This window comes from Alnus glutinosa, chromosome 3 (genome assembly GCF_958979055.1).
Source record: "Alnus glutinosa chromosome 3, dhAlnGlut1.1, whole genome shotgun sequence".
Taxonomy (NCBI): Eukaryota; Viridiplantae; Streptophyta; class Magnoliopsida; order Fagales; family Betulaceae; genus Alnus; species Alnus glutinosa.
The window spans coordinates 35,244,607-35,267,149 of NC_084888.1; the positions used below are offsets into that span (position 1 = coordinate 35,244,607).

The 22,543-nt window shown below is 38.8% G+C and overlaps 3 protein-coding genes and 1 pseudogene across 6 annotated transcripts; 2 read left to right on the top strand and 2 right to left on the bottom strand.

Moving 5' to 3' along the window:
* The first annotated feature begins 1,795 nt into the window (after window positions 1-1,795).
* Window positions 1,796-9,439, top strand: LOC133862640 (pumilio homolog 1-like). The gene is made up of 9 exons (XM_062298490.1): window positions 1,796-2,869; window positions 3,758-5,301; window positions 5,390-5,531; window positions 5,687-5,794; window positions 6,397-6,609; window positions 6,780-6,890; window positions 7,769-7,963; window positions 8,467-8,641; window positions 8,976-9,439. The coding sequence occupies exons 1-9, from the start codon at window positions 2,261-2,263 to the stop codon at window positions 9,029-9,031; spliced, it is 3,153 nt and encodes a 1,050-aa protein (XP_062154474.1). The 5' UTR covers window positions 1,796-2,260; the 3' UTR covers window positions 9,032-9,439.
* Window positions 9,440-9,977: 538 nt separating this feature from the next.
* On the bottom strand, window positions 9,978-11,128 carry LOC133864606 (thaumatin-like protein). The gene is made up of 2 exons (XM_062300991.1): window positions 10,957-11,128; window positions 9,978-10,859 (listed from the first exon to the last, which is right to left on the bottom strand). Exons 1-2 carry the CDS (start codon window positions 11,012-11,014, stop codon window positions 10,183-10,185), a joined length of 735 nt encoding a protein of 244 aa, XP_062156975.1. The 5' UTR covers window positions 11,015-11,128; the 3' UTR covers window positions 9,978-10,182.
* A 3,713-nt stretch (window positions 11,129-14,841) lies between these two features.
* LOC133863719 (thaumatin-like protein) lies at window positions 14,842-15,884 on the bottom strand (annotated as a pseudogene).
* A 2,318-nt stretch (window positions 15,885-18,202) lies between these two features.
* On the top strand, window positions 18,203-21,825 carry LOC133863716 (uncharacterized). 4 transcript variants are annotated; one of them, XM_062299776.1, is made up of 5 exons: window positions 18,203-18,233; window positions 18,468-20,282; window positions 20,745-20,946; window positions 21,045-21,241; window positions 21,317-21,825. In XM_062299776.1, the coding sequence occupies exons 2-5, from the start codon at window positions 18,485-18,487 to the stop codon at window positions 21,391-21,393; spliced, it is 2,274 nt and encodes a 757-aa protein (XP_062155760.1). In that variant the 5' UTR covers window positions 18,203-18,233; window positions 18,468-18,484; the 3' UTR covers window positions 21,394-21,825. The 4 variants fall into 4 exon arrangements, with proteins under 4 accessions (XP_062155760.1, XP_062155759.1, XP_062155761.1 ...); XM_062299775.1 differs by having other exon boundaries at window positions 18,204-18,233; window positions 18,465-20,282; XM_062299777.1 differs by lacking the exon at window positions 18,203-18,233 and having other exon boundaries at window positions 18,448-19,289; window positions 19,380-20,282.
* Window positions 21,826-22,543: the final 718 nt, after the last annotated feature.

Here is a 22,543-nt window from a genome sequence, read left to right on the forward strand (position 1 = left end):
TGAGCCAAACTAATCTAAACCATTCTATATTTATAGTTGTTGCCCTCCATTATTTTTATTTTTTTAAAAGTTAAATGCGTGTTTTTAAATATCTAGAAAATTTTTATTTTTGATTTTTTATTATTTTTATAATGTTTAGTGTATTTATTTATTTTTTATTTTTATTTTTTTAATTTCACCCGTTCGACATAATTTTTCGTTAAATTCTGTTAAAATTTATAAAATTTCTGTATTTTTCTTTTTAAAAAAAATTATAAAATTTTTAAAGATTCACACATATGGGTATTTTTTTTTTTTATAAATTTAGTTAAATTCTGACCAGTACCTAAATCTTTGTAATTTTTTTTTTCCTAAAAAAATCGATGAGTATTTTAAGAATTTTGAAACTACTCTGTTAAGATTTTATAAAAAATTATAGCGGATGATTAAAATTGGAGGATAGATATATTAAATTGACATTTTTTTTAAAGTTTAAGAATATGATTACAAAAGTGATGAAAAATCAATGGTGATAAGTGAAATTTTATCTAAATATTTTATTTGGTTAGGGCATAAGTTCGAAAAAAATAACAGTTTAAAAACATGAAAAAACAAAGGACTTTTAATTTATAAAATCGCATAGACAAACAGACTTAAAATTTACAATTTTTTTTTTTTTTTTTTTTTGTGTAGCACGAGTATGTTTTTAAAACTTACTATTTTAAAAGCTTAATTAACAATAATAATAATAAAAAAACAATATTTTACAAATTTTATTAAATGTTTAATAGTTGAAAACTTGAAGTGCAAACGGGAAACGGTGAATAAATTCAGAGCTTCCAAACAATCCCTACAAATGTCTTGGAAAATAGGACCCTATGGCATGTTGCCACCTGCTGGGCTACAAAGAGGTCAAAATATCTACACAAGTTCTTTTTGGGCATAAGTACATGTGCTATGCCTATTATGGACATTTTCCAGGTTAGTTCCCTTTGAAAAGGTGCTATGGTATAACGCGCAGTCAAAAAGCGTGACAAGGGGTCCCATTTTCCAGCGTCTCATATCCCACGTGTCAATTTTCTATTTGCAACGCGCGCTTGAGGAGCGGTGGGACTGTCACTTCTCTACTTATGACGTGTCAGTGCACTAGGGGTTGTGAAAACTTAGACGCTTTCTATATTGACAAACGGAGAATATGAGAATCAATTTCTTGTTTTTTTTTTAGCAAAATGTTGATAATCACAATTTTGGCTATTTGTTTAAATTTGCGATTTTAAACGGTACAATTTAAAACTATCAAGTCGAAAACATAATATAAAAAAAACACAATTAAGCGTCGAAGATCTGAATGGAAGGGTAAAATGGTTTCGATGCAGCCTTGAAAGATCCCGTGCGTTGTTCGTGAGTTCGTTTCCGTTCAAAGAGACGGAAAATATGAACAGAAGGTATGATTTGCCAATATTGGACAAACGGAAGGGTATATTGCTAATTTTTGAACATTAGACACTAAAATACAAATCAGCGAATACTTTCATATTTTTCCCTTTTCATAATAAGCAAAAAAATCTGAAAAATATTTCCATGATACTACACTCAAAAATGGCTACAATTTTGGCATTCCCTTCCGTTGACCCTCTACAAAGAGGCAAGAATCACAGCCAAGTCAGGCCTAAAAAATTAACAACATGCTTAAATACAGTATATCTTTAAAAATATGGAAATTAAAAAAAGGAAAACAAAAACAAAAAAACAAAGCAATTCAACATTTAATCCTAGAGATAAAACCCTAAAAGACCTCGACTATAAGAACAAATCCCCTTAGAATTAATCTCAGCCGTGCACTCACGTATCCAATGGCCCAGATTCCTCCACTGCTCGTGCTTATCACTCCCCCTTCTTCTCCACTGCACTGTCTCCCTCTACTTCCTTCACTTTCCGTTCCTCTCTCTAGAGATGGCTGAAACCATTATCGTTCGTACTCACTATATACTCCCACGCCGATCTCTAGCTATCTGAGTAAATTCCAACCCACGAGTACAAAATCTGTGTACTTCAACTCAAACCCAAAACTTTTTGTTTGTTTTTTTTTTCATATCTGCAAAATCTTGAGCCATGTGTTTGTGATTCTAAGCACACAGAAAAAACTTTTTCCGAAGCTCTAGGGAGAAACCCGTTTGAGTGTCAACAATATTGAGCTGATTCTGTGTTCCAAGACTCAATATTTAAGCAGCTTCAGTCTCTATCTTTCTCTTATGTGACGGTCACCGATACTTATTCCAATATGGCGCCGGATGTTTCAGTGCGATCGGTACTTAAAAACACGGATTTCGGCGAAGATTTGGGGGTGTTGATTAGGGAGCAGAGGCGGCAACAGGAGGAGCTGAGTGATAGAGAGAAAGAAGTTAGTATGTACCGAAGCGGGTCCGCTCCGCCGACCGTGGAGGGCTCGCTGAGCGCAGTGGGGGGCTTGTTCGATGCCTCGGCGCTAATGGGTTTCAATAAAAACGGTGGGAAAGGGCTGGTGAGCGAGGATGAGCTTCGGGCTGACCCTGCGTACGTGAGTTATTACTATTCGAATGTGAATCTGAACCCGCGGCTGCCTCCGCCGCTTTTGTCAAAGGAGGAGAGGCGGTTTGCGCAGCGGTTGAGTGGCGGTGGGGTGGGTTCGGTGGTGGGAGGGATTGGTGATAGGAGGAAAGTGAGTAGAGGTGGTGAAGAGGGTGGGAATGGAAATGGGAATGGGAATCAATCGCTTTTCTCGGTGCAGCCGGGGTATGGTGGGAAGGATGAGAACGGGAAGGGTGCAGCGGAGTGGGGAGGCGATGGGTTGATTGGCTTGACGGGGTTGGGGCTCGGGAGTCGGCAAAAGAGTATTGCTGAGATCATTCAGGTATGAAGTTATGGAGTGATGTATAATCGGTTTGGTTTGGTTTCTTTGATCATTTGTTCTGGATGTGATTTTTTTTTTTTGGTCGGAACTTTATATCTTGGAGCTCATATTTCTTTCTGGGTCTTGCTCTATTTTTCGTTGTTTCTCGGTACTTTGACACTGTATGCTTTGCTGAATAAGTCATCATGTTCATCTTCAAATTCTTTATTTTGTTGAAGATCATGTTTGTGTATTTTTTTTCTCAGTTGCTCATGCGCATGGACATTCTCTCTGATGTTGTGTTATTGGTTTGTTTCCATGTATATTTGTACCTGTTTTTATCAATTTTAATCATCTGTTTCATGCTATCATGTAAGCATAGAATTGCTAATGTCCTTGTGATCAGTAATATTTGATCCTCCTAAAAGAAATTAATTTGTCTTTCTTATTGACTTCTGTATTGCTTGTTTGGATCCTCTTCTATCCTCGGTTCACCAGTTCCATCTTCATTAATAATGTAAAAGGATGTGGCTGTTAGCTATCTATTTTAAGCAGAAAATTTAGTGGCCATATTCTTTAGCTAAACGTTGATGGTATCTCTGAACCTTAATCAGGTGAGAAACAATTGGTTCATAATTTGAAGAGGCACCAAATTGGAAGAGTTAATTTGTCCTTGCACTAGGTTGTCATTTTAAAAAAAAAAAATAGTGCAGTCGGGTTTGATACTGATACGCTATATCCTAAAATCATATTCTTATCGACAAATGGATTGCTGTTTTACATGAAATAAGTGCTTGTATTTGCTCTTTTAGTCATTTTTGGTAAATGCTAAATTCTTGAAATGTGCTTAAAGCTTCTTTGGATTTTGACCCAAAGCTGCTAGCTTTATGGTTTATTCTTTCAATGCAGGAGGATATACATGCATCATCTGTCTCAAGGCACCCATCTCGCCCTGCTAGCCGAAATGCATTTGATAACAGTGTTGAAACTTCAGAATCCCAGTTCGCTCATCTGCACCATGAATTGACATCTATGGATGGCATGTCTGCAACCCAAAACATTGGTGCATCGGCTTCTCATACTTATGCTTCTGCTTTAGGTGCCTCCTTGTCGAGGAGCAGCACACCTGACCCTCAACTCGTGGCCAGGGCACCTAGTCCTCGCATTCCACCTGTTGGAGGAGGGAGGGCTAGCTCAATGGATAAAAGAAGTGTTGGTGGATCAAACTCATTCAATGGCATCTCACCTAGTTTGAGTGAGCCTGCTGATCTGGTTGCTGCTTTGTCTGGCATGAACCTTTCAACAAATGGTTTGGAAGACAAAGATAACCATCCAAGGTCACAAGTGCGACATCAAACTGATGATCATCATGACCCTTTCAACTTGCAGGGTGAGCAGAATCATATCAAACAACATTCTTACTTAAATAACTCTGAATCTGGGCATTTTCATCTGCATTATGGCCCCCAATCAGCTAAAGGATCATACCCAAACATAGGTAACAGCAGTGGTGCTGGGATGGATCTGAACAATTCTTTGTTAAAAGCTGATGAGAAAATAGAACTTCATAAACCTGCCGTATCCTCTGCTAACTCTTACTTGAAAGGACAATCTATGCCAACTTTTAATGGCCGAGGAAGTTCACCTTCTCACTATCAGAATTTGGATAGTATGAACCCCACACTTCAAAACTATGGCTTGAGTGGGTATACCATTAATCCTTCATCGCCTTCCATGATGGGTAGCCAGCTTGGGAGTGCTAGTTTGCCACCCTTCTTTGAAAATGCTGCTGCTGCATCTGCATTTGGTGTTAGTGGCTTGGACTCGAGAGTACTGGGAGGAGGCTTGTCTTTAGGACCAAATATGTTGGCAGCAGGAGCAGATTTGCAGAATCTTAGCAGAATGAGAAATAATGCTGCAGGAAATGCTCTTCAGATGCCAATGATGGACCCATTGTATCTTCAGTACTTGAGATCAAATGAGTATGCCGCTGCACAGGTTGCTGCCCTCAATGACACATCAATGGATAGGGATTGTATGGGTAATTCGTACTTGGATTTACTTGAGCTCCAGAAAGCTTATCTGGGGGTGTTACTTTCACCTCAAAAGTCACAGTTAGGTGTTCCATACCTTGGTAAATCTGCTAGCTTGAATCATGGTTATTACGGAAATCCAGCCTTGGGTCTTGGCATGTCATATCCTGGAAGCCCATTGGGTGGTCCCCTTCTTCCTAACTCCCCTGTAGGATCAGGTAGTCCTGTCCGGCACAGTGAGCGAAACATGCGTTTTTCTGGTATGAGGAATTTAGCTGGGGGTGTCATGGGAGCTTGGCATTCAGAAGTTGGTAGTAACTTGGATGAAACTTTTGCACCCACTTTACTAGATGAGTTTAAGAGCAATAAAACTAAATGTTTTGAACTTTCAGAAATAGGGGGCCATGTTGTTGAGTTCAGGTATCTACTGTTTGTTAAACTTTTTTGTGTTGTTACTTAATGGAGACCTCCAAATTTTAATTCTTTCGTTGAATTCCTTGTTAAACAGTGCTGATCAGTATGGGAGTCGATTTATTCAACAGAAACTTGAGACTGCCACAGCGGAAGAGAAAAACATGGTTTTTGATGAAATTATGCCCCAGGCCCTTTCGCTAATGACTGATGTATTTGGTAATTATGTAATTCAAAAGGTAATTTTGTCAATTGATTTGCCTTTGAATTTCTTTTTGAGTCTATATTATTATTATTTTTTTAAAAAAAATTATGTGCAAGTATGTGGGGGAGTTCTGGTAAAGAAATTGCTGTTAAATTTATTTATGGCTAACAGTTAGTCTTTTGTATTCAGTTTTTTGAACATGGAACTGCATCTCAAATAAGAGAACTGGCTGACCAGCTCAATGGTCACGTGCTGACCCTTAGCCTTCAAATGTATGGCTGTCGAGTTATCCAGAAGGTATGGGCATTCAGTTGACCAACTAATGAGAGTTCTGCATCATATCAATACATCCTTCATATTTGGTTATCCAGGTTTTCTTGCATGATCTTCAATAGGGGTATCATCTACCTTCTTATATAATATTGGTTGGCTTTGTGGGAAATCCTTAACATTTCCAGCTGACTTCATGCTGACATTCACCCAATTTAATAGTGGGAACCATTGCTGAGCTGGTCTTTAAGAGTAGTGAATAAGACATTCATTTTTGGAACAGTTTTAGACACCATGCAGGAGTCCATCTAAAGCTAATAACTTTAGAGTAGCTGACTTAGGTTTGGGGTATATTGCATTAGATGAGTCAGTATGTTAGCATTCTTTAATTTTTTTTTTTTAACTAGTACAGGCTGAGATGGTGCATTAAATCATACCAAATCTACATATTTAAACAAATACATTTTTTTCTTAGCTTGTTAGGGACATAAAATATATATAAAAAAAAACTCTCTTTTGCAAACATGTCTTTAATTGTATCCTAATGCTGATTGCATAAGTAAAGGCATGTTTGACCTTGCATTAAAACTGAAGCTTCAGGGTTAATGTTTTGTGATTTTACTCTTCAGGCTATAGAAGTGGTTGATCTGGACCAGCAGACTAAAATGGTCAAGGAGTTGGATGGTCATATTATGCGTTGTGTACGTGATCAAAATGGGAACCATGTGATCCAGAAGTGTATTGAATGTGTACCTGAAGATGCCATCCAGTTTATTGTTACAACATTTTATGATCAAGTTGTGACGCTGTCTTCTCATCCATATGGTTGTCGTGTCATACAGGTTTTTCCTTCTTTTTTCTTCTTTTTTTTTTCTTCTTTTTTTTTTTTTTTTTTTTTTTTTTTTTTTTTTTTAATGTTGAGACTTTTGTGCGAGTGTTTTGAATGCTGTGAAGATGGGTGACTCAAAATGTAAGAATCCTAGTGCTGAAGTGGTATAATTTCATTTGACAGAGAATCCTGGAGCACTGCGATGACCCTAAGACACAGCAAATAATGATGGATGAGATTTTGCAGTCTGTGTGCATGTTGGCACAAGACCAATACGGGAATTATGTTGTACAGGTTTGTTGTACTTCTTGGAAGCTTTTTGCTCGCAACTCCAATTTGAACTAATATGAGTTCATGAATGTGGATTATTATTTTTGATAAGTAAACACAATTTATTAAAAAGTGCAGAAGGTGCAACCCAAGTACACTGGCAGTTATACAAGAGATACACGTGGATTATTGATATGACCTTGTTTTCCGGTTCTCCATTGTTTGCCCAAACCATTAGACTTCCTGAAAATGAATAATAGTACAGTTTCTTCTGTTCTGTTGGTAAATTACCTTGACTTAAACTGTCCTACATCTCAACTTCTTCAATTAAACAGAGGGATCATTAATAAAAGAAAATAATATCAGAGCTCCTTTTTTATTAGCTTTTTATACATTACAACTCTCCAATTTGATGGGAACTTGGTATTAAACCCATAGTTTTATGGTTGCCTTGGGTTTACTTATCAAAAAAAAAGTTTTATAGTTGCCTTGGGTGACACTCATATTCTTCCCTGAGAAACGGTAGTTCCACCCAAACAACATGTTCCGTGGTTTGTTAGCTCTCTGTATATTTAAAGGGCGGATGTACTTCAACATGCACTGCCACCACCAACCTACATGTGCGCTTTTATCATTCTGACACAATTATTCATCTATTGTTTGCATATTACAAAGATTAATCTGAACTTTAGTTGTGGCCCTAATTTGCCTGCTATGGTTTGGCCTACTAAAGCCTCATTTATTCCTTCAGAAATTCTTTTGACTCTTAATTTACTTCATGCATGCCTATAATTCTTGAATTGCAAATTATCATAATATGTCCGCATATATTTTCTTCTTTCCTTTCCACTTTCGCTAATTGTAGTATCAAGTGTTTTGACTGCTTGCATGAAAATTTTCAGCATGTGCTGGAGCATGGAAAGCCACATGAACGTTCAGCGATAATAAGTAAATTAACTGGTCAGATAGTTCAAATGAGCCAGCAGAAGTTTGCCTCCAATGTTATAGAAAAATGTTTAAGTTTTGGAACTCCAACAGAACGCCAGACCCTGGTTACTGAGATGCTTGGTTCCACTGATGAAAATGAGCCCCTTCAGGTTTGTTAATTGTCTTAAGTCCTTCCCATCATTAAATATGACAAAGCCTGTTCAAGCTTTTTGTAACATATATTTGTCAAGGTAAATTAAGTTCTTTTAAATAGAATAGGCCAATATCAGAACCTTACCCTTCCGCGCCTCTCATTATTCCATAGTGTATATTGTTTGTTTGAGATACCCCTGTACTTCAACAGATTTTTTTTGATTTATGGGTCGATCATGTGCCAATTGGAATTGTTAACCTTAGATTATTGAAGATTTCTGTAAATATAGTGTCTGATGTCTCTTGTCATCACCAAAGCTTCCTCTCAAGCATTCTTGTAGTTATGCCTATTTTTTTCCAAGTGAATTAGGTATTTAAATTTTTCGATCAGCAGTTCATAAGGTTTCCATACTATACAGTTTTTGGTCGTTCTCTGTGTCTGCAAGGTAATTCATTTGCTAATGTTTTTTACCCTGGTTTCATGGTTACGTGAACTTTTCTGACCTTTCTTCTTTTCTAGGCGATGATGAAAGATCAGTTTGCAAACTATGTTGTACAGAAAGTGTTGGAAACTTGTGATGACCAGCAACTTGAACTTATACTTAACCGAATAAAGGTTCATCTGAATGCTCTGAAGAAGTATACATATGGAAAGCATATAGTTGCACGTGTAGAGAAACTTGTTGCTGCTGGAGGTACTTATATATTCTTTTCTTTCTTTAGTATTTCTTTTGGTTCTTTTGCTTTTTACTTGTATACAAGCTGAAAATAAAAATTCCTGTTTTTGGAAACTTTTAATGCAATAGTTTTTTTCATCCTATTCCTTAAAATGTTCATTGCTTGTCAATTGATTGAGCATTGGAGAAAACTTGGATATTTTTAGTTGTATGTTGCGTAGCTCACTGATTTTAAGCCCTTCTCAGTTTTCGATTGTACATTTTCATCAATTAAACAGGGAAGATATACTAATCGTCAATGTTTAACCAGTGTGCAAGTAGATTCTAACAGGGTGCTTAAATCTTTTTGCAGAAAGGAGGATTAGCATTATGAATCCACATCCCGCTTCAATGGCTTCGATGGCATAGGAAACGAAGTTCTTGTACAGCTAACTGAGGATAGTATGAGCACCCTGTCTTTTTTCTTCTTTTTCTCGTCTACTAGTGGCTCATTCTATCTATTCAGATGGATAGGAGCTGATTGAAAATAAAAATTGGTGCTTGTACTTAAAACTGTACATTGTTAGTTCGAGGATATACCTAGAAACAGGCTAGTGAGGCTCAGATGGTGAACAGACCTGATGCCCCTTAAGAGGAGATAAAAATTAGTGCACGAGTTTTAATGGTGTAAAAAGGGTGGAGGTAGTGATTTGTAATCGTGACTGTACAAAAATGTTACCAGGTGGAGAGAGCCTTTGTGTTTAGGAGAGTCCAGAAATTTTTCTATGTATGGAATTTGATTATTTTCTTTTATTTAAAGAACTTTTTCCCCACTCATATACATGGCTGAGTCATGTTTAAGAATCATTGATCTGTAACTTCAGTGCTGTTTAATATGTTGCTAGTTATGCATTGGCTAAGCCTTTGTGTTTCCACTGGCTGGTGGGTTGGGTGGAAGGAGGTCAATGGATTTTGAGATAGTGGTTTATGTGAAATACTTACTTCTGTAACACATTAGTTAAACCTGCTTATTGAATGTTTGGACTCGGCTCACTAAAATCCTCTTGTGAGGGATATCTTTTGCTTCACACAATGGCACTGGATTTATTGGACCAGGTCCCTGGAATCCTAAGAAATTTGGCCAAGAATGAGAGAGGAGACCCCAGGTACCCCGGGCGTTCGGGCACCTCAGGGATCCCAATCCAGATCTATCTGGGTTATATTCAATACACTAATTCTGTTTTTTGCTAAAATATGTGGATTAGATGTCGAAATTTGCATGCAAGGCTACTGTAAATTGTGCTCGTCTTAGGAGGGAACTATGTAGTGTTATTGTAGTGTCATTGCTTAAAAAAGGAAACCACTTAAAATGTCATTTATGGGTGTAAAGAGTAGAGCATTGCTCTATTTGTTAAGATTAGGAGACAACTTAACTTCCATATATATGAAATGAACTCACTCTGCAATTGCCCACAACAAAGAAAATGTTGAACCATAGGACTACAAGTCCAGTAGACATCACTGATATGAACAACAGTAAAACATAGACACCTTTTTGATTCATCTGCTTAAATCATCCATTAATTAGGAGGGCAAAACGTGATGACATACCGAGAAGCCATGCATGTCTTAAGCCCTGTAGAATCATCGTATGCATAACTATAAGCTCGGGGGCAAATGGCCTTGAAAAGATGGTTGAACACCGTTGGCTTGCAACTTTTTGGATTGGCAAACTCTCCGGTACAACAATACCTATCTGATTTTGCGGCCAAACAAGCGCTCTTGCACCCGACCACCTTCCCTTCCCGCTTTACCTCCAAGGCGGATGGGCAGCAAACATTCAAGTCAGCCTCACATGCCGCTACCCCACACCAGACACCGCCTCCTACCGGAACCATTGACACAGGAAGGTTAAACCCATCAACCAAGCTCACATCATAGTAGTGCAAGGCAGATTTGGAGGTTCCAAATGTCATTTCAACTAACGTGGCTGGGGGGACTCCGCCAACGCCTTGGCAATGCAAGAGCCCTGCGCAGTCCCCAGTTTGGCATGATCTTTTGCTGGGTTGTTCATTAAAGCAGCAGCCTTGTCTGCCCCATAGTCTTCCAGACCATCCCTCGGCGACTTCAAGGAATACTTGCTCACCGCTATAGAGATGAAAGCCGCCATCTTTGGGGGTCGGCTGGCCTGCAGTGCCAAGAACTCCAGGCCATATGCTTTCCTTGCAGTTGTTCACCACTATGAGTTGAACCCCATCTGCAAACAGAAATCACGAAGCGATAATGTAAGTTTTCAACTGCTATATGTTACACAAATGAAGCAGAGGAAGTTGTGAGAAAGAAGAATTATGTACCTGTGAAGGAGAGGGAGTAGAGAATACAGAGGAAGATGAGAAGTGAGGAAGTTGCCATTCTTTTTTCTTCAAGATTCTTGGATGTAGAACTGAATGTGTTATGGGCATGATTGTTATGTTAAGAGCTTTGTCCAGAAGACGTGTGTGGAAGACGTGGCAGTGGCTAGGCTAGTGCAAGACAGAAGTGTAATGTGGTAGTTATTATGCAGATGTTGTCTACGTAGGTAGTGTAATGTTAGTGGGTCAGTTATGTGGTAGTGGGTAGTTTAATTAGTAGTTATTATGTAATGGGTAGTTATTATGTAATGGGTTTAGTGGGTAGTTAATTAGTTAATTTAGCTTGTCTCTTGTATTTAAATCCAGCTTTGATTATCAATAAAGGTAACTAGAAAATTACCCAAAGGTTTATCTCTTACCGTGTATATGAGTGAAAATGAGCAATTGGCTCCTTGAATTGTCAAAACTATTATCTTTTATTGTCTTTTATCATTATGTCATTACAAATCCCACCGTCAAATATCAAGGCTTATAACAGAATGTTCGTCTTGTGTGACGGAGAGAGAGCGATCCTAATAGGGAGAGGCTTCATTCTTTTCTGCCACCATGAAAGAAATTTTAACCACAGAGCAACTGCACGAGTAAAAACGGTTTGCTATATACATTAACACGATAAAGCGTTAACCCATGTAATTGCAAAATAGCACTCACGCTTATGTAGGTCGACAAATTCAAGGATGTCTTTGACAATTCTGATAGAAAATCCTCCCTCATTTGTAATTTTTTTTTTCAAAAGAGAGCGTATATTTATATCTAAATAAATCCTTTTATAACATGAGATGTGTTACAAAAATACTCAAATTTACACACTTCCTCACATGGGGTGAAGCCCACCACCACATGGACCCCACCCCATGTGAGGGGGTGTGTAAAAAAAGTGTAAATTTGGGTGTTTTTTTGGCATTAGCCTTATGACATAGGGAAAAAAAAAATCATGTGCTAAAAAGGGATGACCAAGTGGAAGGGATTATTACTTCTCCTTTTCTTTGGATAATGATGATATATAGAAGCCCCATTATCCATTGCACAAAGAGAGAGAGCGAGAGAGAGAGTCCAATAATTTCTATGTGAATGCTTGTTTCTCCTTATCACCAAGAAATGACAAGTCTGAAATGCCTCAGCAGGTGAATATTCAAATAGCAACTCTGCTTGGATTCTCAAAAAATTCAGCCCTTGCCCTCGTCTAAAAGATACAATAATCTGCTTTGTGGATTAATTTCATCAAATCTAACCCGGAAAGGATTAAAGAAGTAAAATCTCTAATTCACGATGACTTAATAAGAAAATGTACAGGGTCAGGAAGGGCTCAACATTAGTTACTCATTTGTTGAAGCAAGCAGTGCAGTGAAGACACACAAGATGATTAAAAAATATAATTTTAATGCCATAAAGCAATTTAACATTAATGCCTCTCTCCAAGTGAGAGTCCTCCCCACCTCCCTAATGCTTGAGAAGGAGGAGCTCCGCCTCCTCCCCCCACCCCTTTCTTCTCCCTCTTTTCTCATTTTTTTCTTTATTTTGCAAGCCTGATATGCAGCTCTCTTTCCACCACGTTCGCCCACACGCCTCACCTCCGCCAAACCAACCTCTTCTCGTTGCACTTGTTCCCCACATACTGCCCATAGGTCATAGGTGACAGGATTGCGACACTCAAGCTCAAATATGCTACTCTTCATCAACTTCCTCCATTGACGTGCCTGCATTCCCCGGCTTCCTCTCTGCCCCCCACACCCATCCTCTCCCATACGTGTATCCCACGTGCCTCTCCGTCCATGCGTGGATCTCATGCGCCTCCTCCACACGCCATTCTCTTTGCGCACCCCCACTGGAGTTTATGATTTTTTTTTTTCTTTTTTTGTTCTCGCCCGTCACTTCCTGACCTCTCCATTGCAAGGGCCCCTTCTTTTGCCACGGAGACCACAAGAACATATGTCCATTGCATGTCATTTGCCGGGCACCTCTCATGTCGAATAACGGAGTACTACATGAAATTCTAATATTATGATTGATGGAAAATTAAGATACATGGCATGCACAGCTTTCACAAGTACCCTGTAACTCCGCTGCCCCTCTGCATGTGGCAAAACTCCAAAAGAGAACCAAAGTTCATTGTAACTTGTAATCTTATGCATCTATTTACAAGGATGTCAAGGAAAATCATAATCATATTTTCTGCATTACACAGCATTCAATTAAAAACAAAACAAAATATATTGTCAAATCAACCATGCATGAAGGAACATGAAATCATAGATGATCAAAAGATGAAATGGAAAAGGAAACAAGGGGAAAAAGGATATGTTTTCCAAGCAGCAGAGAAATAAAAACTCCTATTTAGAGCCAATCTCAGAATACTAAGCAGGGTTTTCAATTCCAAAGTTCTAAATGATTTTTATTTATGTAGTTTTTCTAATCCAACAGTATCAAATAGTGTCAATAATCAACCCAGAAGTACTCATTCAGCTCGCAAACTCTCCCACATCTTCCAAACTTCCAGTGCAGATTAGAAGCATAATAGAGAAATTGCCAATTCAGGCACCATATTGTTCTGATTGAGCATCGGTGAAAACTTGAATATTTTTAGTTGTATGTTGCGTAGCTCACTGATTTTAAGCCCTTCTCAGTTTTCGATCGTACATTTTCATCAATTAAACAGGGAAGATATTCTGATCGTCAATGTTTAACCAGCGTGTAAGTAGCTTCTAACAGGGTGGTTAAATCTTTTTGCAGAAAGGAGGATTAGCATTATGAATCCACATCCCGCTTCGATGGCTTCGATGGCATAGGAAACGAAGTTCTTGTACAGCTAACTGAGGATAGTATGAGCACCCCGTTTTTTTCTTCTTTTTCTCGTCTACTAGTGGCTCATTCTATCTATTCAGATAGATAGGAGCTGATTGAAAATAAAAATTGGTGCTTGTACTTGAAACTGTACATTGTTAGTTTGAGGATATACCTAGAAACAGGCTAGTGAGGCTCAGATGGTGAACAGACCTGATGCCCCTTAAGAGGAGATAAAAATTAGTGCACGAGTTTTAATGGTGTAAAAAGGGTGGAGGTAGTGATTTGTAATCGTGACTGTACAAAAATGTTACCAGGTGGAGAGAGCCTTTGTGTTTAGGAGAGTCCAGAAATATTTCTATGTATGGAATTTGATTATTTTCTTTTATTTTAAGAGCTTTTCCCCCACTCATATATATGGCTGAGTCATGCTTAAGAATCATTGATCTGTAACTTCAGTGCTGTTTAATATGTTGCTAGTTATGCATTGGCTAAGCCTTTGTGTTTCCACTGGCTGGTGGGTTGGGTGGAAGGAGGCCAATCGATTTTGAGATAGTGGTTTATGTGAAATATTTACTTCTGTAACACATTAGTTAAACCTGCTTATTGATGTTTAGACTCGGCTCACTAAAATCCTCTTGTGAGGGATATTTTGTGCTTCAAGCAATGGCACTGGAATCCTAAGAAATTCGGGCAACGAATGAGAGAGGTGACCCAGGTGCCCTGCGCGTTCAGGCACCTCAGGGATCCCAATCCAGATCTATCTGGGTTATATTCAAGACCCTAATTCTGTTTTTTGCTAAAATATGTGGATTAGATGTCGAAATTTGCATATGGACTTTTACACCTGTCAATACTTATGCAAGGCAACTGTAAATTGTGCTCGTCTTTTAGGGAGAACTATGTAGTGTTATTGTAGTGTCATTGCTTAAAAAAAGAAGCCACTTAAAATGTCATGTATGGGTGTAAAGAGTAGGGCATTACTCTATTTGTTAAGATTAGGAGACAACTTAACTTCCATATGTATGAAATGAACTCACACTCTGCAATTACCCACAACAAAGAAAATGTTGAACCAAAGGACTACAAGTCCAGTAGACATCACTGATATGAACAACAGTAAAACATAGACACCTTTTTGATTCATCTGCTTAAATCATCCATTAATTAGGAGGGCAAAACGTGATGACATACCGAGAAGCCATGCATGTCTTAAGCCCTGTAGAATCATCGTATGCATAACTATAAGCTCGGGGGCAAATGGCCTTGAAAAGATGGTTAAACACCGTTGGCTTGCAACTTTTTGGATTGGCAAACTCTCCGGTACAACAATACCTATCTGATTTTGCGGCCAAACAAGCGCTCTTGCACCCGACCACCTTCCCTTCCCGCTTTACCTCCAAGGCGGATGGGCAGCAAACATTCAAGTCAGCCTCACATGCCGCCACCCCACACCTGACACCGCCGCGTACTGGAACCATTGACACAGGAAGGTTAAACCCATCAACCAAGCTCGCATCATAGTAGTGCAAGGCAGATTTGGAGGTTCCAAATGTCATTTCAACTAACGTGGCCGGGGGGACTCCGCCAATGCCTTGGCAATGCAAGAGCCCTGCGCAGTCCCCAGTTTGGCATGATCTTTTGCTGGGTTGTTCATTAAAGCAGCAGCCTTGTCTGCCCCATAGTCTTCCAGACCATCCCTCGATCGGCGACTTCAAGGAATACTTGCTCACCGCTATAGAGACGAAAGCCGCCGTCTTTGGGGGTCGGCTGGCCTGCAGTGCCAAGAACTCCAGGCCATATGCTTTCCTTGCAGTTGTTCACCACTATGAGTTGAACCCTATCTGCAAACAGAAATCACGAAGCGATAATGTAAGTTTTCAACTGCTATAAGTTACACAAATGAAGCAGAGGAAGTTGTGAGTAAGAAGAATTATGAACCTGTGAAGAAGAGGGAGTAGAGAATACAGAGGAAGATGGGAAGTGAGGAAGTTGCCATTCTTTTTTCTTCAAGATTCTTGGATGTAGAACTGAATGTTCGTCCTGTGCGTGTGAGAGAAAGCGACCCTAATAGGGAGAGGCTTCCTTCTTTTCCGCCACCACAAGCAACTACATGAGTAAAAATGGTTTGCTATGTACATTAAAACGTTAACCTATGTAATTGCAAAATAGCACCCACGCTTATGTAGGTTGACAAATCCAAGAATATCTTTAACAATTCTGATAGAAAATCCTTTCTCATTTGTAATTTTTTTTTTTTAAAAGAGCTTTATCAAGCACTTATATTTATATCCAAATAAATCCTTTTATGACATAGAGAAAAGAATCATGTGCTAAAAAGGGATGACCAAGTGGAAGGAATTATCGGTGCTTTCAATTGCTTACTCCTTTTCTTTGGATAATAATGATTGATATATAGAAGTCTCATTATCCATTGCGCACACAGAGAGAGAGAGATACAATAATCTGCTTTGAGGATTAATTTCATCAATCTATGAAAAGGATTAAAGAAGTAAATCTCTAATTCACAATGACTTAATAAGAAAATGTACAGGGTCAGGAAGAGCTCAACATTAGTTACTTATTTGTTGAAGCAAACAGTGTGGTGAAAGCACACAAGATGATTAAAAAATATAATTTTAATGCCATAAAGCAATTTAACATTAATGCCTCTCCAAGTGAGAGTCCTCCCCACCTCCCTAATGCCTGAGAAGGAGGAGCTCCGCCTCCTCCCCCCATCCCTTTCGCCTCCCTCTTTTCTCATTTTTTTCTTTATTTTGCAAGCCTGATATGCAGCTCTCTTTCCTCTCTGCCCCCCACACCCATCCTCTCCCATACGTGTATCCCACGTGCCTCTCCGTCCATGCGTGGATCTCATGCGCCTCCTCCACACGCCATTCTCTTTGCGCACCCCCACTGGAGTTATGATTTTTTTTTTCTTTTTTTGGTCTCGCCCGTCACTTCCTGACCTCTCCATTGCAAGGGCCCCTTCTTTTGCCACGGAGACTGCAAGAACATATGTCCATTGCATGTCATTTGCCGGGCACCTCTCATGTCGAATAACGGAGTACTACATGGGATTCTAATATTATGATCGATGGAAAATTAAGATACATGGCATGCACAGCTTTCACAAGTACCCTGTAACTCCGCTGCCCCTCTGCATGTGGCAAAAATCCAAAAGAGAACCAAAGTTCATTGTAACTTGTAATCTTATGCATCTATTTACAAGGATGTCAAGGAAAATCATAATCATATTTTCTGCATTACACAGCATTCAATTAAAAACAAAACAAAATATATTGTCAAATCAACCATGAAGGAACACGAAATCATTTAAAATCAGTGCTAATTGAAGGCTGTTACCACCTCCAAGATGATCAAAAGATGAAATGGAATAGGAAACGAGGGCAAAAAGATAATTTTTCCAAGCAGCAGAGAAATAAAAACTCCTATTTAGAGCCAATCTCAGAATACTAAGGAGGTTTTTCAATTCCAAAGTTCTAAATGATTTTTATTCATGTAGTTTTTCTAATTCAACAGTATCAAATAGTGTCAATAATCAACCCAGAACTCATTCAGCTCGCAAACTCTCGCACATCTTCCGGTGCAGATTAGAAGCATTATAGAGAAATTGCCAATTCAGGCACCATATTGTTCTGAAAAGCTAGACCGGCATGTTAGCTCAGGAAGTGAATGTAAAAAGTCCATAAATGTAGAAAAATAATAAATAATAAAAGAAATTCAAGATCAACCCAGTAATCCAGGGATCTAATTCTACAGAAACTAGCACATTTTCAAGACAGTACCAAAAATTCTTCGCAGTTCTTTCATGAAATCATCATATTTAGGTTAGCTCCAAGAGAATGGAACCCTTTACTACAAAGAATCAATCTTTGATCACAGTTAAACTAAATCTAGCTGTAACAAAATTGTATCTTTAGCCTCAATAAAGCAAATTCCCTCTTTGCCATAATATTATTCAATCTCGCAAAAAATCAAACCCTTTTATGTTCCTAACATCTAACCCTCTGTTTGTTTCTCACGAAAGTCGTTTTCCTGTCCCTCATTCTTCCAAGTACCAAAATTTTGCGATAACCAACAAGAAGTTCGGATTTTTCGTTTTATAGAGGAATAAAAAAGCCAGACCCAAGTTGCAAAAAATCTCCGGTTCACCCGAGTCGCCGGCCGGTGGGCGGTCTAGGTTGGATAGGTAACCGGGAGTCTCGGTTTATCCTCGCTTCGGACCGGTCCAAATATTTGACCGCAGTTTTTAACCGAATCAGCCGGTCAGACCGAACTAACTTTAAAGTAAACTCAACCGGGTGAGGTTGCCCTAACCGGTTCGTCCGGTTATCATCAGCGGTTTATATACCCACATCGACGATTAACTCGGTTCTCTCTCCCTCTCTTCAAAGCCTGCCAAAGAGCCCAAAAAAGTAAGCTCCCTCTCTTTCTCGCTCTCTTGGCCTTTGTTGTTGTTGTTTTTGTTTTTATTGTTGTTGTTGCTGTGTCTGTGTGCGTGCGTGTGTGTCTGGTTTTTATGTTTTGTTTTACGAATTAAGTTCAATATATTGCATTTTATCTTCTTTTTTTTTGGTAGGAAGCTTTTGGGTGTATCATGCATTTTCTTTGCTTTTTGGGTAGTAACTTTCAGCAATTTTCCACAGTAGGTAATAAGGTTGCTTAAATGATTTCGGGTTTGGAGCCAGTTCCTGTAACATCCCAAAAATACGACCCAGCATGGAGGCATTGTCAAATGTTTATGATTGGGGAAAGAAAGCATCTCAAATGTATATATTGTTTCAAAATGTTTAAGGGTGGTGGGATTCATAGGATTAAGGAACATCTCGCAGGTCATAAGGGTAATGCCTCCGCTTGTCTTAGTGTTCCAGAGGATGTTCGGGTCTTCATGCAACAGAGTATAGCTGGGGTTGTGGTGAGGAAGAGGAGGAAGCAAAAAATTGAGGAAACCATTGCGAGTGTGGACCCGATTTCTATTGAGATGGGTGCTCTTGATGATCAATGTGATGCAAGTACGGGTCTCCAGTTGGTTGGAGTTTCGGATACACTTGAACCGAATCCGAATTTGTTAGTGAATGGGGAAGGGACTAGTAATAGGAGTGGGGAGAGGAGGAAGAGGAGGAGAGGTAAGAAAGCTTTGGAAAATGCTGCAAATGAGGATGCTGGAGCTGATACTAGTAGTATTGCATTGTGTTCAAAAAGGGTGAACAATCGTGTTCAGATGGCAATAGGACGATTTTTGTATGATATAGGGGCACCTCTAGATGCTGTGAACTCAGTCTTTTTTCAACCAATGATTGATGCGATTGCTTCTGGAGGCTCTGGGGTTCTGCCACCCTCATATCATGATCTCCGGGGCTGGATTTTGAAGAAGTCAGTTGAGGAACTGAAGAATGAAACTGCCAAGTATGATGCAGCGTTGGCGAGCACGGGCTGTTCTGTTTTAGTTGAACAATGGTGCACAGAAACGGGTAGAACTTTGCTATGTTTTTTGACGCATTGTCCTCAAGGAACCTTTTTTTTGAAATCTGTGGATGCATCTGACATTTTAAATTCATCAGATGCTTTGCATGAATTGTTTAAGCAAGTGGTGGAAGAAGTTGGTGTGAGAAATGTGCTGCAAGTAATTACTAATGGGGAAGAGCAATATAGTATTGCAGGCAGGAGGTTGACTGATACTTTCCCTACTCTGTACTGGACGTCTTGTGCAGCTCGTTGCATAGATTTTATACTTGAGGATATCGGAAATCTTGAGTGGATAAATGCGGTGATTGAACAGGCTAGATCTATCACGAAATTTATCTACAATCATAGTGTGATTTTGAATATGGTGAGAAGGTATACTTTTGGCAATGATATTGTAGAACGGGGGTTCACTAGGTCTGCTACAAACTTTACAACATTGAAACGAATGGTCGATCTGAAACACAATTTGCAGGCCATGGTTACTTCACAGGAGTGGCTGGACTGCCCATATTCAAAGAAAACTGAGGGACTGGGTATGTTAGATCTTGTAACTAGTCAGTCATTTTGGTCCTCCTGCATTCTGGTAGTCCACTTAACAAATCCTCTCTTGAGAGTTTTGAGAAGAGCTGGTAGCGAGAAGAGGCCTGCCATGGGGTACGTTTATGCAGGAATGTATTATGCAAAAGAAACAATCAAGAAAGAACTTCTTAATAGGGAGGATTATATGGTCTACTGGAAGATTATAGATCACAGGTGGGAACAACAGCAGCAACTTCCTCTTCATGCTGCTGGCTTCTACCTCAACCCAAAGTTCTTCTATAGTGTTAAAGGGGCCATTCCCAAAGAGATCATGTCAGGGATGTTTGATTGCATAGAGAGATTGGTTCCTGATGTGGAAGTTCAAGATAAAATCATCAAGGAGATGAACTCATACAAGAATGCTATTGGAGATTTTGGGAGGAAGATGGCAATTAGAGCTAGAGACACTCTGCTTCCTGGTGAGGTTCCATTCTACTAGATTGGATTCTTTTGTTTCCCCTTCAGATGCGTTGTCATGACTTTGTCTCAGCTAATATACTAGCATTCTTTAAAAATCCTAATAGTGTGAAAAGAAGCTTTCCATCAAGCTTTGAGAGTGCATAGAGCAAGCCTGCAGAGTTGGAATGAAAATCTTGCTTATACATATAGCATAGCATACATGACCATCTGGAAGCATTTGTAAGCAAACACTCCCTGTAGATCATTAAATCACTTTAACCATTGCACTAAAAAATTTGGGAAAGCCCCAAGCATTTGCAGAGGTCGAAACTTTCACCTATCATGCATGGGTCAAATACTTGCCCTTTGCATCTTCCATGTAATTCATAGGCGTAATTTCATTTTTCATCATTAATTTCTGTTTACTTGTTTTGCCCTTTGAGCTCATATTCATCTTTTTCTGACCCATGCTATTTGTTTAGCTGAGTGGTGGTCAACATATGGAGGAGGTTGCCCAAATTTGGCTCGTCTGGCCATCCGTGTTCTCAGTCAAACTTGCAGTTTGCTTGGAGGTAGACGGAATCATATTCCTTTTGAGCAAAGACATGACACAAGTAACTACCTAGAGCGTCAACGCCTTAGCGACCTTGTCTTTGTTCAGTACAACTTGCGACTGAGACAACTGTGAGTAGCAACCAATGGACATTCTAGATATATGTAAATGGTGGTTTACATTTATGAGGGGGTGAAATCTTATTCTTTTGCTATCTAATTTTCTACAGGGTTGGTAAGAATAAAGAACAGGATTCTATTGATCCTATATCATTTGATGGCATTAATGTTGTTGAAGACTGGATCATGGGGAAGGATGTCTGTGTGGATGATTATGGGAGCATAGATTGGATGTCAGTTGTTCCACCTTCCGCTAATACAATGCTTTTAGGATCTTCAAACGATGAAGCTGAAGACTTGGATACAGGTAGTTTGAGTTACTTGGATGTGTAATCGTTATTAAAGGTTCTTAAGTTAATATGTTTTTTTGATCAATTTGCAGGGTTTGATGACCATGAGATTTTTAATAGGGAGAAAGATAGTGAGGAAAATGTTGAAGAAAATATGGTGTGCCATTAGAACAGGATCCAACAGACTCCATTTTTATATGTGGAGTCCATGCTGATGAATTGTTACCTGCTGCAGGATGATCTAGCATCGAAGATTATTAGGTAAATGCGCATGCCTGTTTTGCCTCAAAGCACAGGTAGATAGTTATCATGTTAGAGATAGGCTAGTAACTGATAATTAGAATCATATGGTTGTATAGTTCAAGATGCTCTTGTACATCTCATCTCTTCCAAAGTTAATTAACTTGTAAATCATTCAAGCCATCCTTCTATCCCTGCCTAGTTGGTTCAAGTATGAAGTCGATCATCTCTATCGAGAGCCATAACTATGAAAGGTCATCACATCTCTCTCACAACTCATGTTCTTTTTGGCTTGTCCCTTGTCATTGCAGTGCCTTGAACTGGATTTAAATTATCAATGAAAAAAGTCAATTGCCTTGTAGTTTCTTCTCCAAAACTCATCATATGTTTGTTAATGGTTTTGATTTTGATTTTTATTTTTGAGAAGTGTTTTTGATGAGGTCAACATTTGAGAAAATATGTTTTGTGGGTCCATTTAATAAAAATGGTCCGGTTTGTATTTTCAAATAAACAAATATTAAATGTGTTTATTTTGATAAAACACCATACTTATAAATAAAAAAATAAAAAAAATTTAGGGGTCGTGTGGCCACTCTCAACGGAGGACCAGTTGAGATGGTTATGTGGCCACCCCTGTTCTGTTGGTATAGCTGTTGTGGCCACTCTTGTCCAACAGAGGTGGCTGCGTGACCACCCTTCTCCGTTGGGGGTGGCCATGCGACCACCTTTCTTTTTAATTTTTTTTTAATAAAATAATAAGTCAGTTCTTACACTTGAAAAGTTAAGCACATGATTACTCTAAATATTCCAATAAGAAGGTATGAAATTTTTTCTGAAAGTGTCATGTTTTGTTTTTTTAAAGTGTGTTGTGTTTTGTATTTTGAAAAGTGAATTGTCTGTGAGATCTTTGAGTAAAATGTGCTTTCGGTTTTGAAAAGAAAAAATGATTCTTAGAAACCGCGACTGAACATAGCCTTGTTTCTTAGTTGAGTAAAATATATATATATATATATATACACACACTCAATTCTCAGGCTGTGACTGAGCTTCCTTTTATATATATATATATATATATATAT